This window comes from Hypoxylon fragiforme (assembly GCF_022984875.1).
Source record: "Hypoxylon fragiforme strain CBS 206.31 chromosome Unknown GGS25scaffold_3, whole genome shotgun sequence".
NCBI classification, from domain to species: domain Eukaryota; kingdom Fungi; phylum Ascomycota; class Sordariomycetes; order Xylariales; family Hypoxylaceae; genus Hypoxylon; species Hypoxylon fragiforme.
This window is the reverse complement of record NW_026054758.1, coordinates 1,584,959-1,604,598: the sequence shown is the minus strand read 5'-3', so window position 1 is coordinate 1,604,598 and position 19,640 is coordinate 1,584,959. Positions and strand designations below refer to the sequence as shown.

Genomic DNA, 19,640 nt, shown 5'->3' with positions numbered 1-19,640 from the left:
GGACGTACGGCGGGAGAACTTGTACCTTTTTGCACTTTTTCGCATTCTCACTCATCAATTTTTTGTAAATTTTTCAATTCTATGTTGGTTGCCGTAAGATTCCGACTTATTGGATAGAAGGTACATACCTAGCGAATGGGCACCGCTGACGAGACGTATCATGAGACTACCTAGATATGTCATAGGTATTAGATGCTCCTTCTTTTTCTAGGCTTAGTGGGTTATATATATACTCGGGTAGGTAGGAAGGTAGGAAGGTATGATTCAACCCTTCTTAATATCGACCAAATACAATTACTGCGCTTCCACCAACTTCTTATGAGATAAGAGTTAGGTTGGTGAGGACAGCCAGGATGCCAGTAAAGGACGGAATAGGGCCCGAGGGGCATTTCCAAGGGGTGCCTACAATATTCACCACTCAGGATCATATCGCCGCGGCCGCGGCAGAGACGGTTGAGGCTCATGGTCTAGGGCTTAGTCCACGAGACCATGCCTACGTGATAGAATGGACGAGCGAGCAAGCTCGCTACACGCGCCGGCACTTTCGCGATGCTAAAGAGCTGCGCATGGATGTTATAGCGCAAGGAGCGCAAGGAGCGCAACAGGAACAGCAAGAAAAAGTAAGAGGCATGGGACGATTATTCGTTATCCAAGGCCCGCCAGCGGAGTATATGCACGTTCTACGGGAAACGCTGGAAATCGAGCCCCGGTTCATCGAAGCGCACGTTCGCCGACGCAGCTACAGGAGGAGTTTGAGGACGAGACGGGGCCGGGGAGGTAGCGGTGGTGCGGAGATCGAGTCTGTTTATTTCGAATACCCGGAGCTGATGACACCGCTAGACCGTCGAGCTTCGTTGACGGATGCTGCGGGAAGAATCGTCGATGGCACTGTTGGCGAGTCCCTCGTACACACGATATCCGCTGGTGGCGATGCGGCCGCTTTCTGTCGTGCTTCGCTGTGGCTTGGCCCAAAGGGAAACGGCAAGTACCCCTTCCATCTTCATCATGAGATTCTAACTAATCTCAAATTTGCGTAGTACTTCTGCTGGACCACCCATCACCTACATTCTCACGAGGCCAAACTCTCTCAAAAAGGGACAGTGTCACTCTATCAAACGATGCCACGAGCATCCATGACGAGACACCCAGCTTTGAAACACTGCTCTACGCCAACCTAAACGAGGTGCTATCCAACGAGTCGGGTTGGGACGTGGACTTGGCGTCCCTCGTCGAAGACATAGCACTGCACCAATGGACCGAGTTCTTCGAAGCGCTGCCTACCGACACAACCCCTGACGCAGCGCTGTATCTGCAGGCCCAGAAGAGTCTGGAGCGGAGCTTAAACATGTCCTCGACATCTACGTCCATATCTACCGCGGACTGGCAATCCTTGCTCTCTCGCCTCCTACGACGTGCCGAGCTACAACGACACCTCGGTGCCTCTATTCAACTCCCTTCCAAGCCCTTCACCACAGCCACCACCACCACCACCATATCTCCCCTAACCGGCCGCCGCCGCACCACTCTCACCCCCACCTCAATCTACCCGTACCCCACCTCCTCTCCCTCCTCCTCCGACGAGAACAAGCGCAGCCTCGACCGCGTCTCCTACATGGGCGGCGTGCTCCTGCCCCTCTCCATCGTCTCCAGCATCCTCTCCATGAGCGACCCCTTCAACCCGGGCGGGAGCCTCTTCTGGGTATTTTGGGCCACGGGCGTGCCGCTCGTCTTCGTCGCCGTCCTCGTCATCTACGCTGATTCTATTCGGAAGGCGGAGGTTTGGATCGAGGATACGGGGACGGGAGAGGGGGAGAAGAAGAAGAAGACTAATAATAATAATAATAATAATAATAATAATAGGGTCTCGACGCCGGTGCTGGAGCAGGGAAGGGTGGTGGTGGTTCCCGGGAGGGCGGCGGCGGGGGGTGGGTTGAGGATCGCGGCGATGGGGCCGGCTGTGGTGTTAGGGGAGGGAGGAGGTAGAGAAGAAGAAAAAGAAAAAGATGAAGATGATGGTGATGGTGATGATGATGATGATGATGATGAAGGGGGGTATGACCCGATTATGGAAGAGGTATTCAGGGAGCCAGCTATGATGGTGGAGAAGCGGTTCCGGGACGCGAAGCAGAAGAAGTGGAAGAAGCAACAGCTTGGTTGGGCAGGTGCCTGTATGACGGCGCTACAGCTGTACCATCTCAAGAAGGGCAGGCCGCCGAATTGGGCCGCTGATGGAAGAAGACACGGGAGGAGGATTTAATGACACGGGCATTAGCGAGATACAATTTCATTTCAAATTATGAGTTAACTATCTTATTTGTATTCATAGGTATCTATAGAGGTTGGGGGGAGCCTCCACGGCAGTGTTTAATCCTCGAGAGACTCGTCGTGGTTCGTGATGCACAGTCGAAAATGAACGACAAGTTGCATATCTGGCATGGCTTTGATAACATTCCGACACCAAGGATCATCGTGGTTGAACTGTTGTATGGTGTGGAGGACAGCGCCGGGTTCGATGAGTGATCTCATCTGAGCGCTGGCCTGGTCTGTCGATAAAATGGGAGCTGACGAAGACACATCGTCCTGCGCTTTGAGCCAGAGGTTTCTGAGATCCAGGTATGATTGCTCACTGTATCCCTCGTCGAGGTTAATGATATCCTCGAGCCAGTCAGCGACCCTTCGCTATATGATAGTATTGTGTTAGTTAACATGCTATTTTGACCATTGAGAGACCGACAAAACCAGTATAGCTTTAGCAGGAAGAAAAAAAAACACAGTAAAACTTCGGAAACTGACCTGGAAGAACGACGAATCGGACTCCTCAACGTACAAGTCCCTTAATCGTCGTAACTTTGCATAATCTTGAGCATCGACTAAGAGGGTATGGCATCTATCAACGCCTTTCCCAAAGAACTCTTCCACTTTAGGGGATCTACCCAAGTGCATCAGTATGCTATCGTGGTAGAACAGGTACCGCGGCACTCCTGACCACTTCGACGAAAGAAGTTAGCATAAGTTTTGAATAAATGATAAAGAGCGTGTTAAATACGAGATCCTCCGAGATTTAGCTCGGTCTAGGAACTACTGGTCCTCAGAGGAGATTAAGAAAGGGGGAAGATGTCTCAAGAAATCACGTACGAAACCTCGCTTACGTTGCCACTGCTCTACCAAGAACTTCCCCGATGAACCTGCCAACGCAGCCAGGCTGACGCAGACAGGGCTTGCGGGGGAACCGGCGAAATACATCCTGGTGATGGCAGGATTGTTAGTGTACTCGGTGACAAGGCCGTTTCGCTCAGTGACACGTCTCGTCAGAAGCTGCGAAGCAGAGTCGTCGAAGCAGAGAATGTCCGTACGAGGGTCGAACCATGTTGCCATCCTGATAACCCGATTGACGCCTCGGGGGTGGCTTCCTACACATCTCCATGACCCGGACCGTAACGCGAATTTGCGGGCCTCCCGGCAGACGTTGAGCAACGCCGGCGGGGCTAGCTGCACGGCCACCAAGTCTGAACTGCGAATCCGCCAAGAATCGTGGTCTACATCCTCTGTGACATCTACTTCACCGTCCTGCTTGAGGCATACCGTCTCCCTTCGAATCTCAAAGACTCGGCGTGGTAAGGCGAAGCGCCAGATGATGAGTCTCAGCTCGGCGGGGAGTGACGAAAATCGTGGAAAGGTAGTAGCAACATCAACTGCGGCAGTCTTTTCAAGCTCTGCCATGACTTCCCCCGGTAACGGCTACGTCTCCCGATGTAAAGCCACACAAGTATATCTGGAAGTAGAGAAGGTGGCTCGACAGTAAGTATGTCTTAATGAAGACTGAATACCCTCGCCCCGGACTGAGAAGGAATACAGTCAAACTGACAATGGACAGTCGAAATAGAAGAATATAATCACAGGAGGACTACAAAATGAACCGAGACAGATGGAATGCTACCAAGAGACCAAGACATGAAAAGGCGGCGCTTGGCGGGCTGCCTAGATACCTGGCCGAGACTCGGTAGGTGGTCGGAAACCGACAACTTGGAAAGACGTGGCCGAGCTAAGGACTTTGGACGTTCGGTTGGTGAATAGGGCTGAATAATACTATCAATGGCAATGGGCGACTATTTAGTATAAGTCCGGCCATGCTGGCTGGTCATAATATGGGATGTCTTCATGCTTCTTATACGAAGCCGGTAACTGGCCGACGCAAACGATGGGAAGAATGAACAATGCATTCTGATCTGTTGGTTGTCTTTCACACACACAAAGACTTATGTTACTTATTTGGCATTAGAGCTATCGGAGTTCGGCAAAAATAGACAAGAGTATGATCCGAGGCGCGAAGGATGCTGAAAGAAACTTGTAAGGAAGCAAGTTACGCTGTCTGAGGTGTCTAAGCTGTGAAAGAGACATTCATCTCGGATATACGACCAGACCCATATTAATTTTATCGCCGAATGTCTCAAATTCGGTATATACCTAATACTTAGTACATGCATACATTACATACATATGTACCTAGGTAGTAATGTACGATGCACGCCGCATCCATCCACTAGAATACCCACAATAACCTAACGTCACTAACTTAAGACAGCGGGGTGGAAACTAACTAAATTAACCTTTTATGTTCAAGAACTTCAAGAACCTACCACAGGTAGCTCACTCTTTTCGCCATGGACGGCCAAGCACCCAACCCGCTGCTATCTCCGCCCGAGCTCTCACCTCTCGAGCAGGAGGTGCTCGAGGAATATGAGCGACTCGCCGAAAGCATGAAGAAGGTAAGTTTGCCAGCATCTTAAAGCCCCGCGTCATGCGACATCGCGTATATAAGAGCTAACCAAACGGCCACCGCGCGCGCGCAACCCCTACAGCTCGCAAACGTCCTCGACACCATGGCCGGGCAGCCCACAACCGAGATCCTCGACGGCCTACGCGAGCTCGAGCGCAAGGCCAGTCTCGTCTTCACTCTGCTCAAGGCTAGCGTCTACAGCATCGTCCTGCAGCAGGAGATTGACTGGGGTGACCAGTCGAGAGGCTGAGCCGCAGTCGATCCGCAGTCGAGCCGCAGCCGAGCTGTAAGCCATGGAATTTGGCTTGCCTACCTACCTTATCTTACCTAATACGTACTGTGGATGTGGTGGGAGAAAACAAAAAACGGAGGAATGAATGAGCGAGGGAATGAACGCTAATATGATTATGACGATGATCATGTTGATGCTATCGAGGTTCTGGTCCTGATGAATGAATGATACGGGAATCAGAGTTCACGGACTACATCAATGAAAAAAAGAATAACCCTAGCGTTATGAAGCAAGTCAAAATGGGATGCTACAAACGGCATGGCTTGTCAAATCATACGTGAATCGGGGGATGGTATTAGCATAAGATTGCAAGAGACGAATCCGAGCTATATTTAAGCTACGATAGGACAAGGCATAACGTCGGCGAGGAGCAGCGACAGGACGCACATAACATGGAGATCATGTCCGCTAAACACGTCACAGAAGATACCCAAATAAATGAACAACAAATGCCCTAAACGTAGAGGACTTCTTGTCTATATTTTGATATTTGTATTGGTACAGCGATGTGATTAATACACATTCCCACCATAGTACACCTTCCTTACATCCACGAGCTTCTTGCCCCTGCCGAGCGCGACCTCGTTGGGATCCTTCTGGCTCACCAGGGCCTGGACGCAAGCCTTGACGGAGTTCATCGGGTTTCTTGCCCTCGGCATCTTGGCCGCGATGTCGTGGATGCCCACGGCGCGGAAAATCTCAAAGAGTCGGTGGGATGCGCGCAGACCAAAGCCTATTGAGAAGCAAAGTGTTAGCATGGCACTGGGGAGGAGTCACTGCAAAGTAGCGCGCGAAAACCGAACTCACCAGGTGGGCGGGCGTCGATCTGGACGATAGTTGCGCCGACCTTGGCCTGAACCATGCCATAGATGGTCCTATCCTCGTATCTACGGATAGGCTGCATGTTCTGGACAGCCAGAAGCCGGGCCTTCTGCTTGGCCACGGCCATTTCCACCGACTTGGCTTCTCCAATACCGAGTCGTCCGTTGCCATTGCCGGCGATCGCTAAAACCCATGCGCTACGGATCTTGCCTAGACGTGTCTGGTTGTCGACGAATCGGATAACCAAGATTTTGGTGTTGATTTCTATGATATTCCTCACGCTCAACCCCGTCCGCCGTTTTAGATCCTGGTATACGCCCAGGTCGTCCAGACCATCGTCGGCTGGGTCAATGGGTGCCTTGAACCTGCCGGCAACACCTGCTAGCTTCTTGCCTAGCCCCGGGGCCACTGCCGAGTTGGAGGGGCCGTTAGTGTTGACCAGGGTTTCCGGCTCGAGAAAGTACTTGGCCTCTTCCATTGGGAAGTCGATGCGCTGCTCCAATATTTTCTTTATATTTTCTTCGGGCAAATCGTCAAAGTTCACATCCTTCGGTATCAACCTCTCAAGACGCTGACTTAGGTCCTGCATGTCCTCCTCTTCTGTCATAAACCTAGCATTCGGGTTGGGTGGCGGGGCGGTCCTGGGGCGCTTGTCGACGACGGGGCGAATCTGACTGAAGTCGTCGATGTATGGCAGCTTGTAGGGATCTCTTCGTAGGCGACCTTGTATTGTTAGGTCCTTGGGGTCGATAGCTGCCTCACCAGCTTCGAGGGCGGCCATTTGCTCGGGCGTGTATCTCGTCTTCAGAACTTCCAACTCTTCAGGCGTGTATTTAGGAAACGTCTCTTTGCTGTACTCCTCAATCTTTTCCGGGGTGGTCAGTCCCATCTCGTCAGCGCGTATGCTCTTGAATCGGGGTTTTCGTCTTCCGGCGAGCTGCGCCGAGGTGTGGAAGGAGGGGTGACATTGTGATGGTGCCGCTGTCGGTTTGGCGACGGCAACCAGCCGCCTAGAAAACAGGCATCGTGCAGGCCGTGCTATGCTCATCGCATCTCCAGTGTTTAGTAATTAGCCCTGTTCTGGCTGCGACGGCGGAGGAGGAGGGGAATGACAGGTCCGACACAAATTATGAGCTTCAATTGGTACATATCAAATGTACATGAAAATCAATTTTTTAGAACCGCGATGCTTTAATTCGGCTTTACTATTTACCGAGGATTACCCTTACGGTTTTTCGCACACAGATTCAGTGTCTATTGACTATGATTGGCTAAAGCTAAATGACAGGGGAAGATGGAATTGAATGTTAAGTTACATAATACTGTATATGTACATGCATTCAATGTTCGAACAGTTCGAGATCTCATTAGGGACACATTGTCTCCATCAACTCATCGATCATTGGCCATCCTCCATCAGTCGACTCTGCCGCAGGTCTGAAACGCACGAGTTTCACAGGGATTATCGCGACTGAGCCATCGTCAGTTTTTTGTAGAATAGCCGCTTTGGCTTAATGGTCACTGACTTTTTTACCTTTACTTTCCAAATAATAAATCTAGACATTCTATTTTCTCTTCTATCCTAATTTTGATAAAGTGAAGTTATCATCGCTTTCCCTCCTTTTCCCTCCTTTATTTTATTTATTTCGAGCGTGACTGGTGCACCTTAATTCCATCTTGCTATTACTTGTATACCTCCTTTGCTCGCTCGCCTATTCATTCACTATCCCATCGCTCACTCACTCACTCGATCGAGAACGTCCTGACTTGAAGTCCGTCAACCATCTATAAACCCTACACCTTTGTAACCTCTAAAGTCAGCCCAGATTAAATCGATAAAAATGTCGGGTCAATTCGGATTCATGGGCAAAATTGGCGCCACGGACGCAGCCGTCGCCACCCTGAACGATCAGCCATACCTGTTCACCATCCTCGTCGTCGTCCTTGTTGTACTCATCCTCGAGTCTGTACTCATATGGTACATCCACTATGCGACTATGAAGCCAGAGCAGAAGAAGAAGAAGGACGCCAAGAAGAATACCAAGAAACCTGCAGCCCCCGGAGCAAAGCCGCCAGCACAACGATAAAGACTACGCCCATTCCATTAAATTGGATAGCTACGATATGCCGAATTTTGGTTATGATTTGGGATCCGCTCGCTTCCAAAGGCATACCAGTTCACCAATCAAATATGATGTGCTAGGAGAAGCAGGATCCTCCAGGTGGAATGAATAAGCATCCTACAACTAAATATATAAAGAATCATCATGAAGCGTTCCAGGGGTTTAGCGTTTAAGGGGGGGACGTATAATAGACTCAAGATGGTGCCATCTATAAAAGTGCTTTGATGAAAGCAGGCCGCGTCTAGCACTTGTAATTATTATGTATTTACTTGGTTATGTCTACCAACATTGTTTATACATTTCTGGAACCATGAAATGCCCCTTTATTTTCTCGACCAAGTTCATACATTACATCACCGTCTACTTCCATCATATAATCATCACTATATCCATGTGTGCTTTGCCCAGTCTTCATTCCGCCCTCAGTTTCTGGAATCAGTAAATACTCGTTTATGGTATCGTAGTTGGTATCAACGTCGTAGATGTAATCAGATCTGCCCAAATCATCGTCATGATCCCCAAGCTCATCAAACGAGTGTTGTTGTATAGTTGGTGGGTTATAATATAGTTCTTCGAAGGGGCTGGTAGAAAAATTACCTTGAACACCAAACCCCAGCATACGATTAGGCGTCTCCTCTAATAGGTCTGCATACTCTAGGCAGAATTTCTCATCGATACATTCTATATTCTCATTTTCGAACCTTTGCTGATATTCCTCTGCATCTCGTTCGTCGTCGTCGTCGTCGTCTATTTGAGACCCAGAAAGGTGACGTAGTGGCCAATTCTTGTTGAGGCCATTCCTGAAAACGATGTCGTCGCTACCAAACTCATCAAAGTAGTCGGCTTCTACTAGTATAAGGTCGAGTACTTCATCGGCTGTTTCGCCCCGTTGTGCATATGCATTCATATTGACGTTCTTCGTCGGAATGGTTGATTTCAATGTTGTTCTTACCAAATCCCAAAGCCTCTGCTGGATAGAATCTCGAAGGAGAGTTATGTCGATCTCTGCCTCTGTGTTGTCCAGTGGGTTATTACCATGGGCGTTGCTTATCTGTAATTTCATGCTCTTCTGTCTTAACGAGGGCGATTGGGCTTGAGTGGATGCGGCCAAAATAGATGAAATGATGTGAAAATTATTTGAATGAGTTGTCACTGCCTGGGTTTAGACGTTAGACATGAGATTTGATGATCGAAAAGGGGCAATATAACCTGTAGGTGATGGGCGTTCCATATAGCTGGGGCTAATTCGAGTAACGAGGGCCTCGTATCAAGCTGGAACAGTCGTAGACCACGCATACGTTTCTTGGTGCCAATGATTACGTATAGAGCCATCTGGACCAAATGAGCTGCATTTTCCCACTGCCGTCGAGTATTTTCTGTGGTGATATCCATCACGAAGTCTGGCAAAATATCACTCGACCACTCATGACGATATAAATCATGGATTAGGCCTGGTACTTGTGTTTGCGGGCCAAGCTCGGGGGTATGGTCGTCTATGTCCACACCAGGATGTTTCGTATCAGTATAAACCTCCCTGGAGTTTCCATGTTGATAACGGAATAGACACTCTACACCATCAAAACGAGCTGTAGGAATGTGTGGAGGTGAGAGAAGTACAGATGACTTATTTGGATGCTCGATAATGAAGTAGAGGTTTGGGGCACCATCATAAAGCGGCTGATGCTGGATGTCCTCTTGCTTGATTATAAGGCCTAATGTGGTCCAGAGCTATATTGCTTCGTGTGAGACGTTGCATTTGGAATTTCAGCCTTTTACTTACAGGACATTGGCAGATCACGTCAGCTAGATACTCTAGAAATCCAACCTCAGTCTCGTTTGTTAAGCTGGGAAATTGGTTCTGATCTATTGCGATTTGTATCCGGCAGAGTCCTGGAGAAACGAGCCATAGCTGCTTTGCTTGAATCAACCGGCAAAGTTCCTCCGATGAATGTTGCGGAAATGGCTTGTTTGAAATTAATGCTAACGAAGTTGCGGACAGCGACATGTTGGAATCCCCACTAGATAGTTCGAAGGTCTTGAGCTCGAGCTCAGTATATTCGGCCATAGCAAAGTAGAGGACGAGTGTACGTAGGTAAGCCAACCCATCTCAAGATCTCTAAGAGCATAGAGCATAATACGAGATAGGAGATGGTTTGCAACTATACAAATAAAGCATGTATTGCGATATTGTATTAGTGATACGAGATTTTGGAGTCGGGCATTTAGCTGCCCAGGTAAATAAATTGAGTATATTCACAATATACATACACCATAATATTATGTGTGTGTAGTTGGACAAGTTTGGGAGAGCACTGAAGATTTTAGAAAGGTACCTACCTAGGGTACTGGACACTTCAATGTTAGAAGACATGGATTTAGATTCAGGAAAGAGCATACCTGCCCAAAGTTCCTGCCCTAACCTTTTGCCTCACCACCTGGTTATAGACGATATTGCCTCGCAACTTCTTCATTGGATGATAAACACCTAAGTTAGAAGCTGCCACTTATATGGTATCAATTTTATTTATACATCGAGAACGAGACCTTGGGATCATGGAAGATCCAGAGGTATGCGTTGGCTTTCTGATGCTAACGTTGGAGATACTAGATCTACCGACTCTGCAGAAACCTTTCGTCTCGGTCTCTTAAGATCTTCCAGGGTGACTCCTTCTAATTTGGTAATTCCAACTATAGCAGGTTCTCCTTTCTTTACGAATTTCCATTGCCCTGAATGCCATGTTAAATACAACTCACATAATATAGTGCAGCTAGTCATGTATGGAACTCACCAGGTAGTTTGTTACCGGCTAATCGAAACGCATCGCGCACAACTTGCTCGTGAATCATTCCTCTTAGCTCTAGGACTATTTGGTTCACAGCCACTCTAGCAGCCCAATGGTCGAATGAACCTTTTCCTTTACCCATACGTATCTGGGACTCTATATTAGAGACGAAGGCGCAAATCAAAGTAAGCATTAGAAAAGACCAACCTCGTTGCCGCTGACGAACACGCCAAGATTGCAGCACACCCTTTTGTATAACCGATATTTTTCACCACGCAATCGTTGCTTAATAGTATCCTCGGCGACCTTGAGTTGTGCCGCGCTGATTCTTCGATGGTGATCAATCATCCGTAGGCCATAGTCTCCCCATTCAACTGTGGTTCCCTTGACAGAGCCACCGGTGGCAACCCGTACTCGTCCCTTCATCATCTTCTGCTTTCTGTTTATATTAGGCTCTAGCCAGTTGCCGCCCATAGAGGCTGTCGCCGAAAATAGCCGAACATTTTGGACGCCTTGAATATTATGAGGCACAATTGGGGCGGTAGGTCTTATCGTTGGCTGTAAGTTCGGGGTGTGAGATATTCTAAGGGATCGGAAAGCGCCAGCGAGACATAATGCCCCGTTGGAACGCATCGTATCGAGCTAGAGACTGAGTTGTAGTAAGCTCTGTTTTTCAACTTGAAATTTGAAGGTTGAATTGGAGAGCTCTCAAAAGATTCGCTACTGGGTACATAGTACCTAGGTAGATAAAGCACGAGCCAATTGATTGCATTCAACGTTGCCCGCAGAGCCGCTAACTTTTAATAGCACGGTTCACAGGCTGGCAGGGGCTGTAGGGTGCACTGTCCACATCCACTATTTTTACCTGCTAGGCAGCTATCGATAGGCTGGTAGGCAGATAGGCTTCTGCGGGCTCGTGCATGTTTCGCGAGTCAATTCAATTAAAGAGTGAAAGTCAGACAAGGGCGAGCGCGTCATAACTCGCGTCGAGCCTAGAAATAAGTTCTACTTCACTTTCCCGAAAAAAAATAATAATAGCATTCCTTTATTAAACCTTTTCACAACATCTCAAACATCCGACTTGATCCTTTTGGATGTACTCTACATTCAACTAACATGTCAGATATTCGCTCATTCTTTGGGCCCAAGGGCGGCGCGGCAGCCCCAAAGCCAAAGCCAGCTCCGAAGAAAGTAGAAGACGAATCTTCAAAGAGACGTACCAGTATGTATCTCTTGAATGCAAGTGGATACCGTTGCTAATGATGTTGGGTGTTAGAAGCTCGAAAGGTTGTGCATGATAGTGAAGATGACGACGACAATGCTGGTGCTGTCGAGTAAGTAAATATATATATATATATATATAATCAAATATGTATATTTCTTTGACATGAGCTAAATTTACTCCCCTCCCAAAGGACGAAGAAGCCAGCAACACGATCTTCTCCCAGGAAGAAGGTAGCGTAGGTATTATCATTCCAAGTTATGGTTGTATAGGTAACCTAACAGACATCGTTAGCACTGAGAAAGCCCAAGGAACTGCTACTACAGCTAGTGAATATTTCGCATCGAGCAAATCGAAGACTCAACCAGCTACAAAACCCGAGCCGCCAAAAACACAGTCTAAACCAAAAGTTGAGGTACGATCAAGTCCTAGGACTAAGAAGACTGTAGTGAAGGATGTTACGACTACAACCAAGAAACCGGAAACCTCATCAAAGAACCGCTCTTCCACAGCGTTCAAGCGGTACGACTTAGATGATGACGATGATGCCTTCATGGATGATGAAGATGCTGGAGATGATATTTTCACTGCTGATGCGAAGAGCCGTAATAAGAGAAAAAATGATGATTACGTTGAGGAAGAGAGTGAAGAAGAATTCCTCCCCAAACCCAAACGGATTGCTTCTCGTAGCAAGCCAGCCGAGAATGAGAAAGCTCCCGCAGTAAAGAAGAGGAAGACACCCGAGGCCGCCTTAAGCGAGGAAGAGGAGGACGATGACGAAGAACTGCCGTCTCGTAAGAAGCCAGTAACAAAGAAGCCAAGAGCCCCGAGAGCCAAAAAGACAGATGAACCAGAAGATCAAGAGATCCAGGCAATATTGGACGATATTCCCATGGTCAGACCTCCAACACCACCAGCAAAGGATCCGGACGCCAAATTTGACTGGAGAAAAGCGGCCGCTGGGGGAGGAAATTCCGGCCCGCCACCGAACCCAACTGCAGAACTACCCGAAGGAGAAGAGGATTGTCTTGCAGGCCTGACGTTTGTCTTCACTGGACAGCTGATCTCGATTGCACGCGAGGATGCCCAGGCTCTAGTGAAACGATACGGTGGGAAAATCACTGGTGCTCCAAGTAGTAAAACTAGCTATGTTGTTCTCGGCCAAGACGCCGGACCCAGCAAACTGGCTAAGATTCGCCAGCATGGCATTAAGACTATCAATGAAGAAGGATTGTTTCAACTCATTCGCCGACTTCCTGCCGCCGGCGGGGGCAGTAAAGGCGCCGAAAAGCTTCGGGAAAAGAAAAAACTGGAGGAAGAGAAGATTAAGGAGCAAGCCGCTGAGATGGAACGAGAGGAGAAGGCCCGGAAAGCAGAAGCTGAAAAATCACGAAAAGCTGCTGTCGCACGTGGCGCTGCTGGCCCCTCGCCGGCCCCAGCTCCGCTTTCTCAGCTGTGGACGGTGAAGTATGCCCCGACTCAACCAAGTCACATCTGTGGAAACAAGGCCGCCGTTGAAAAGATCCAAAGCTGGCTGAGGAATTGGCCAAAATCCCGCAAATTCAACTTCCAAAAAAGAGGAGCAGACGGAATGGGTGGTGCCCGTGCCATCATTGTTTCCGGTCCTCCGGGTATTGGTAAGACGACAGCAGCGCATCTTGCTGCTAGGCTAGAAGGTTACGATGTTCTAGAGAGTAACGCCAGTGACTCGCGCAGTAAAAAACTTGTGGAGTCTGGCGTTAGCGAAGTCTTGAACAATACGTCTCTCAATGGCTTCTTCGCTGGCGAAGGCAAGAAGGTGGACCAAGACAAGAAGAAAATTGTACTTGTCATGGACGAAGTCGATGGTATGTCTGCTGGTGATCGTGGAGGCGTAGGTGCTCTTGCGAAGTTTTGCAAAAAAACAGAAGTGCCTCTTATTCTGATTTGTAACGAGCGGAAACTACCAAAGATGAAGCCGTTCGACTTTGTGACGTTTGATGTCAAGTTTCAACGACCAACAGTCGACCAGATTCGCTCACGAATGATGACAGTCTGCCATCGAGAGGGAATGAAATTATCTCCACAGGTCCTCGATGCCCTGATCGAAGGCAGCAATCGGGATATCAGACAGATCATCAACATGCTATCCACGGTCAAGCTTGACCAATCCTCTATGGACTTTGACCAGAGCAAAAGCATGTCAAAAGCATGGGAGAAGTCAATAGTACTGAAGCCGTGGGATATTTGCCAGAAAATGCTCGGTGGCGGGCTTTTCTCTCCCGCAAGCAAAGCAACCTTGAATGACAAGATCGAGCTCTACTTCAATGACCATGAATTCAGCTATCTGATGATACAAGAGAACTACTTGCGGACTAAGCCGGCGGCTTTAAGCAATAACCAGTACAACAAGCGAGAACAGAACCTCAAGGCTCTGGAAATGATCGATAAGGCGGCAGAGAGTATTAGCGATGGCGACTTGGTAGATCGGATGATTCATGGTCCACAGCAGCATTGGAGTTTAATGCCAACTCACGCAATATTCAGTACAGTCCGGCCAGCTAGCTTTGTGGCTGGTCAGCTAATAGGGTCAAACTTTACCTCTTGGCTTGGTAACAATAGCAAGTACGGCAAGCTGGGTCGATATATTCGCGAAGTCCACTCGCACATGCGGCTCAGGTCTTCTGGGGATCATCACGAAATTCGTCAGCAATACCTGCCAGTACTCTGGACGCAGCTCATCAAGAGACTTGCCGACGAAGGCAAGGAATCTGTCGAGGAAGTTATTGAGCTCATGGATAGCTATTATCTCACGAGAGAGGATTTTGATTTGATCAAGGAACTCGGCGTTGGTCCGCAGGATGAAGAACGTGTCAGCATCGATACTCAGACCAAGTCTACCTTTACTAGGCTGTAAGTCAAACCAATACAGTATCTATCTATATTCGGTACCAAGCTAATCTGTACTAGGTATAATGCGAAATCCCACCCCATTCCTTTCATAAAAGCTAGTACTATAACAGCGCCGAAGATGACTTCGAGGGACAAGCCAGACCTCGAGGAGGCAATCGAAGAGGAAGATGACGAAGCAGTGGAGGCTGTTGAAGCTGCTGACGAGGATGAGGATGTGGATATTGAGAAGGATAAATACATCAAGAAGCCAAAGGCCAAGAGTGTAAAGAAGAGTAGCAAGAAAGCTGTGAAAGGGGGCGACGAGAGTGAAGATGTGCAGCCAACAAAGAGCCGTAAAGGCAAGGCAGGTGCGGCCAAGGGCAAGGCCAAAAAATAATGTGTGTACCTACTATGCACGGACACGACAAGGTTCTTACAGCATGAAAGGAAGTTGCCTTTCTATGCCTCGACGTACCTTAGTTATCATAATGCTAAGAAACAGTTACCTGTATGGTTAGGCTTTGGGGAAGTGGATGAATAATAGTGAAGACATTATGAAGGTTGTAATAGGTATAGAGGTAGAGGTAAACGTACGCAGGTATTTTAGAATTCAAACTTATGATTCAGGGGTAAAGGGACTCTACATGGTATGATTCCTACCTAGTATCTACATAAGACTAAGCAACTGGAATGTACATACATATGCTAACACTGAAGCAGATATGAGTAGTACCTCTTGTCGAGATCGATATACATATATATATACCCACCTACCTACCAAATAGTCATTCATCATTACATGAGCTATGTATACACAGCGGCCAGGAAGATGAGAACATCTACATCGCTACATAGATGTATATGATCTTGTAACCCGCCAGAATAGCTAAAGAAAGTCAAGTCCAAGTGACAGAACTGAAGAAGTATGGTTGGACAGGGGTAAAGTTGTGCAGCAAACCTCAGCACGCGTCTTTAGGCAGTTGCTGGCTGCAGTTTTGAAAGGGGATCAAGGAGGCAAGAGGGCAGGAGGGCAGGAGGGCAGGAGGGCAGGAGGGCAGGAGGGCAGGAGGGCAGGAGGGCAGGAGGGCAGGAGGGCAGGAGGGCAGGAGGGCAGGAGGGCAGGAGGGCAGGAGGGCAGGAGGGCGAGAAGGCAGGTACTTGCCCTTTCCCTTTCCTGTTCATGTGATGCTCCTCTTAACTGAAGTGATTTGTAGGCCTGATTCGGTTGGTACCTTCTGTAATAGAGGTGTGGGTACGCACCAACTAATTATCTTTGATCCAGCAGAGGAAGGAACGCAAGAAACGCGACAAACAGGATGGCTGTTAGCTGTTAGCATGTGGGGACCTCACCGGCGGTCCTTCAAAGTCAGGCACTGATTTCAACGCAATCATTTGTACTTAAACATTTCTTTTCCATGGTCTTGTCCCAGTCCCGTCTTCTTATTTTTTTAAAAATTCTTTTTTTCTTCTTTTTTTTACAACTCGCACATCGATAGCTTTTCTCGCAGTCGTTATTTAGCAACGCTTCCAACGCTTCCAACGCTTCCAACTTCATAGCTTTTCATCTTACCCTCATTCAGTCATTGCTATCTTGCTTACCATTAGGTATTCCTTTTACAACTTCAAGTCCTCTAGTTCACGCAGCTATTAGCTTTTGCGCAACTATTTTCGTTGTCGTGTCTAATCAATCGTGCTCTTGACGTTTGGGCATACCTTTCTACTACCCTTCTTCTCGTTGTCGCTATTAAACCCACCTATCACTATCACTATCACTATTACATTCTTCTTTTGCTACCGTCTCCTTTCTCTATCCTATCGTCGCAACCGTTCATTATTGTTCACTAGTTGCCATCAAGCTTTATGCTTCTATGATTGATTAAACATGCTACCCTTGAAGAGTACTTCTCGCGGCGAAGGCAGCGATATGCCAGCAACGAAAGAAAGCATTCCCCAGGACAGTGGTGAGTACTCCCGCTATTAACTGACTATCAGGTCAAGGCTTTGTCAGTCATTCATTTTTCTAACACATGGCCAGTTGAAGCCGTACCCAAGTCATTCAGTTCTGAACGCTTCCAAGCCATGGGAGATACCGACACAATAGTATTCGGTCGCCAGAGTCTTTCAGACTCCTCTGCCTCACACGTCGGTGTGCAGTCTGTCACTGATCCAATTGCAACTGATGCTGCGCCCACCTTCTCAGGTGGATTCCTTCTTGCAGGAAGTTCTATTCAGGGACCTCATGGCAGCGACAATGCCGATGACCAACTTCTGAAGAGCGCGATGATACAAACATATGTTCAAATGCGCGGCCCCGATATGGGATATACACCTGGCTTGGAGCTAGAGGATATGACCAAGAACCCTCAGCAGCTTTCTTCCAAGGGAAAGTGTATCCCTCCCCACCCCTTGCGCCCACATGGGAAGAAGAATATCGTAAAGTATGTAATATATGCTTAATACCCATTTCTATATCATCCCCCTTCGCGCTCCTTTTAGTTATGAGGGTATCCCCGTATATCATCCATGCTAACTCATGTTTCTTTAGAATGCTGGCCAAGGCAGGTAAGGCTCCAGATCTCAAGGATCTGGAAGGAGACTCTCCTGGAGACACGGTCTCCCAAGCACTCAAGAAGGCTGCCTATGATACTGAGCCCCAGGCAGGTCCAAGCCAGACAATGAATGATGCAACACAATCCAGAGATAAGGCCCGTATTTTTCTAGACGGTCTGCTTGATACTGAGGGCTTTAACACTACCGGTAGAGTCACACCAAGCATTCTAGCTTTGTGGTCTACAGGATCGAAGAAGTGGAATGATGTGAAGCAAAAGGATCCTGAGGAGGTAAGTTTCGACATCCCTTCTCCCTTTGACCTTTTCGAGTCCCTCAGTTTAGCATAACCCTAACTAAATGCCACAGTTTCTTGGTGCTGCTTCTCGAATTCGACTCTTAGCGACTGTCCCCTCTGTTCCTCAGGTGGGCCATTACCCTAACTGGACTAGAAGCATAGTGCCCCAGTTTGATCAGCACACGGGAGAAGAGATTTCTCCCTTCTATTTCGTTCCCACTAATCCTTCTCTCATCAACACACCTCCCGGTGTCCCCGACACGGTCGTCAGCGCGCGATTTTACGACTCGTACAGTCGAATGGTCCCTCTAGTTGCAAACCAGAATCGTGACCATGTGTACGGGAAGTTTGTTAGAAGCGTGATAGGAACCAGTACTGATGAGTTTTACTCTCAGGTAAGTTACTCTCTCATTCATATTTATTTCATTTCCCCGACACGCCTACAATCTCGAAGTAAACAAAACATGAGACTCGTACACCTCTTATTGACATTGACATCCATCATCTAGTCTTCAGCAGATCACGCTACGGCCAATTCGGGCAGATTTGGGATCCCACATCTAACGGGATCCCAAATCCCCGGTTGGATTGACGCGCATCGCGGGGCCATTCAGGTCCAGAACGCTCAACGCGAGGCGCTTGAGAAGGCAATCGTCAATCAGGAGCGACAGATTGACGCCTTGTTGGACGAGAGAGAGAACTTACGTTTCTCTCTCTCGCTCCTTCAAGAGCGTCAAGAAGTCGGCTCCCGTGCCCGCTCTCACGCCGAGCAGGCCAAGAAGGATGGAGAAGACGTTGCCCACGCGGGCCGCATCCGCGGCCAAGTCGCCGTCCGCGAGGTCCAGCACAATCTCGGCGTAGCCGCCCTTCGTCGTGCCGAAGCCCAGCTGAGGCACGACGACGGCGCGCGCTACGTCGAGCGCCTCGAGCAGCAGATCGCAGCAGAGCGCCGAGAGATCGAGAAGATCCGGTCGCAAGAGGACGATGACGACGACGAGTTCGAGCGTCCTCGTCCGAGCAGAGGGCTGGCTGGCTCCTCACGAGAAGCTGATCCCTTCCGGCCAGCCAGTCCCTCGACGGAAGCTGGGCCCTCGAAGCCGGCCCGCCGCCCTCGCCACGTAGTCCGATCCCAGTCTACCACCTCGTCCATCGACGGCGTCAAGGCCCACTACTGCAAGTATTGCCACCAGCCCAGCTTCCGCTCGGACGAGAGCGCTCCCATCGCCAAGCCGGCAGTCAAGTACGACATCTACGAGGGCAAGAAGGCGCCCAAGATCGTCCACACGGCGGTGCAGATCCCGAGCGGCATGCCGATGGAGCCGTTCAGCTTCGCCCCGTCCCCACCATCGCGTGACAAGGTAAAGGGCAAGGGCAAGGCGAGGGCGCGGCGCGTGATGTCCTTTGGTGCGCACTCCGACAACGATGCCGGTCAAGAGTGGGAAGACGATGCCTCCGATTCGTCTTCCCGCCGTCAAGGTCGTGCGCACTAAGGGCATCACCGTCAATGTCCTCGTCTAGTGCTATTGCTGTGGGCTCGCCAGCTTGTCTCTACGGCTACGGGTACAGGTACTCTGTGCTTAGGCTCTAGAGATCGCCATTACGACAACTTGGCGACATTGGGCTTACTGAGGCATCGAAGAAGACGTAAACAACACTCGCCATCGCGTCGCCAGGCACCTTCCATCCCCACTTATTCGCGCTACACCCGCTGCTTTTGCCCTCTCGGTTGTTTTCCTATCACCTCGACACGAGTCTACCTTATTCCTCAGGCACAAGACCCACTAGGGTTTAATTTACCGACAAAAAATAAACACAGGCCCACCTGTGTATCTTCTTTTCCCTTTTAACGAGATACGACCGATTTAATTTTCCGATAAGGAGAGGGGGAGGGGAGCTAGGAAATAG

At 48.9% G+C, this 19,640-nt stretch overlaps 9 protein-coding genes across 9 annotated transcripts; 5 read left to right on the top strand and 4 right to left on the bottom strand.

The window, feature by feature from the left end:
• Positions 1-11: 11 nt before the first annotated feature.
• GGS25DRAFT_180452 (uncharacterized protein) lies at positions 12-2,406 on the top strand. Its single transcript, XM_049256621.1, has 3 exons — positions 12-257; positions 329-981; positions 1,038-2,406. Exons 1-3 carry the CDS (start codon positions 193-195, stop codon positions 2,255-2,257), a joined length of 1,938 nt encoding a protein of 645 aa, XP_049118839.1. The 5' UTR covers positions 12-192; the 3' UTR covers positions 2,258-2,406.
• Positions 2,021-4,378, bottom strand: GGS25DRAFT_481259 (uncharacterized protein). Its single transcript, XM_049260166.1, has 3 exons — positions 3,136-4,378; positions 2,794-2,988; positions 2,021-2,679 (listed from the first exon to the last, which is right to left on the bottom strand). The coding sequence occupies exons 1-3, from the start codon at positions 3,718-3,720 to the stop codon at positions 2,365-2,367; spliced, it is 1,095 nt and encodes a 364-aa protein (XP_049118838.1). The 5' UTR covers positions 3,721-4,378; the 3' UTR covers positions 2,021-2,364.
• A 143-nt stretch (positions 4,379-4,521) lies between these two features.
• GGS25DRAFT_481254 (DASH complex, subunit Dad3) lies at positions 4,522-5,529 on the top strand. Its single transcript, XM_049260165.1, has 2 exons — positions 4,522-4,766; positions 4,860-5,529. Exons 1-2 carry the CDS (start codon positions 4,662-4,664, stop codon positions 5,025-5,027), a joined length of 273 nt encoding a protein of 90 aa, XP_049118837.1. The 5' UTR covers positions 4,522-4,661; the 3' UTR covers positions 5,028-5,529.
• GGS25DRAFT_481252 (ribosomal protein S5, C-terminal domain-containing protein) lies at positions 5,530-7,129 on the bottom strand. Its single transcript, XM_049260164.1, has 2 exons — positions 5,877-7,129; positions 5,530-5,802 (listed from the first exon to the last, which is right to left on the bottom strand). The coding sequence occupies exons 1-2, from the start codon at positions 6,937-6,939 to the stop codon at positions 5,582-5,584; spliced, it is 1,284 nt and encodes a 427-aa protein (XP_049118836.1). The 5' UTR covers positions 6,940-7,129; the 3' UTR covers positions 5,530-5,581.
• Positions 7,130-7,190: 61 nt separating this feature from the next.
• GGS25DRAFT_481251 (uncharacterized protein) lies at positions 7,191-8,379 on the top strand. The gene has a single exon (XM_049260163.1). The coding sequence runs from the start codon at positions 7,733-7,735 to the stop codon at positions 7,976-7,978; it is 246 nt and encodes an 81-aa protein (XP_049118835.1). The 5' UTR covers positions 7,191-7,732; the 3' UTR covers positions 7,979-8,379.
• Positions 8,143-10,331, bottom strand: GGS25DRAFT_180282 (uncharacterized protein). Its single transcript, XM_049256620.1, has 3 exons — positions 9,795-10,331; positions 9,224-9,742; positions 8,143-9,170 (listed from the first exon to the last, which is right to left on the bottom strand). The coding sequence occupies exons 1-3, from the start codon at positions 10,077-10,079 to the stop codon at positions 8,307-8,309; spliced, it is 1,668 nt and encodes a 555-aa protein (XP_049118834.1). The 5' UTR covers positions 10,080-10,331; the 3' UTR covers positions 8,143-8,306.
• A 234-nt stretch (positions 10,332-10,565) lies between these two features.
• Positions 10,566-11,430, bottom strand: GGS25DRAFT_519361 (ribosomal protein L16; the record flags this gene model as incomplete). Its single annotated transcript, XM_049263695.1, has 3 exons — positions 10,566-10,741; positions 10,804-10,945; positions 11,005-11,430. The coding sequence occupies 3 exons, from the start codon at positions 11,428-11,430 to the stop codon at positions 10,566-10,568; spliced, it is 744 nt and encodes a 247-aa protein (XP_049118833.1).
• A 284-nt stretch (positions 11,431-11,714) lies between these two features.
• Positions 11,715-15,521, top strand: GGS25DRAFT_481242 (replication factor RFC1 C terminal domain-containing protein). The gene is made up of 5 exons (XM_049260162.1): positions 11,715-12,019; positions 12,074-12,131; positions 12,213-12,257; positions 12,314-14,911; positions 14,969-15,521. The coding sequence occupies exons 1-5, from the start codon at positions 11,914-11,916 to the stop codon at positions 15,285-15,287; spliced, it is 3,126 nt and encodes a 1,041-aa protein (XP_049118832.1). The 5' UTR covers positions 11,715-11,913; the 3' UTR covers positions 15,288-15,521.
• Positions 15,522-16,772: 1,251 nt separating this feature from the next.
• GGS25DRAFT_519359 (uncharacterized protein) lies at positions 16,773-19,225 on the top strand (the record flags this gene model as incomplete). Its single annotated transcript, XM_049263694.1, has 5 exons — positions 16,773-16,851; positions 16,926-17,328; positions 17,436-17,730; positions 17,807-18,130; positions 18,245-19,225. 5 exons carry the CDS (start codon positions 16,773-16,775, stop codon positions 19,223-19,225), a joined length of 2,082 nt encoding a protein of 693 aa, XP_049118831.1.
• Between the last annotated feature and the right edge of the window lie 415 nt (positions 19,226-19,640).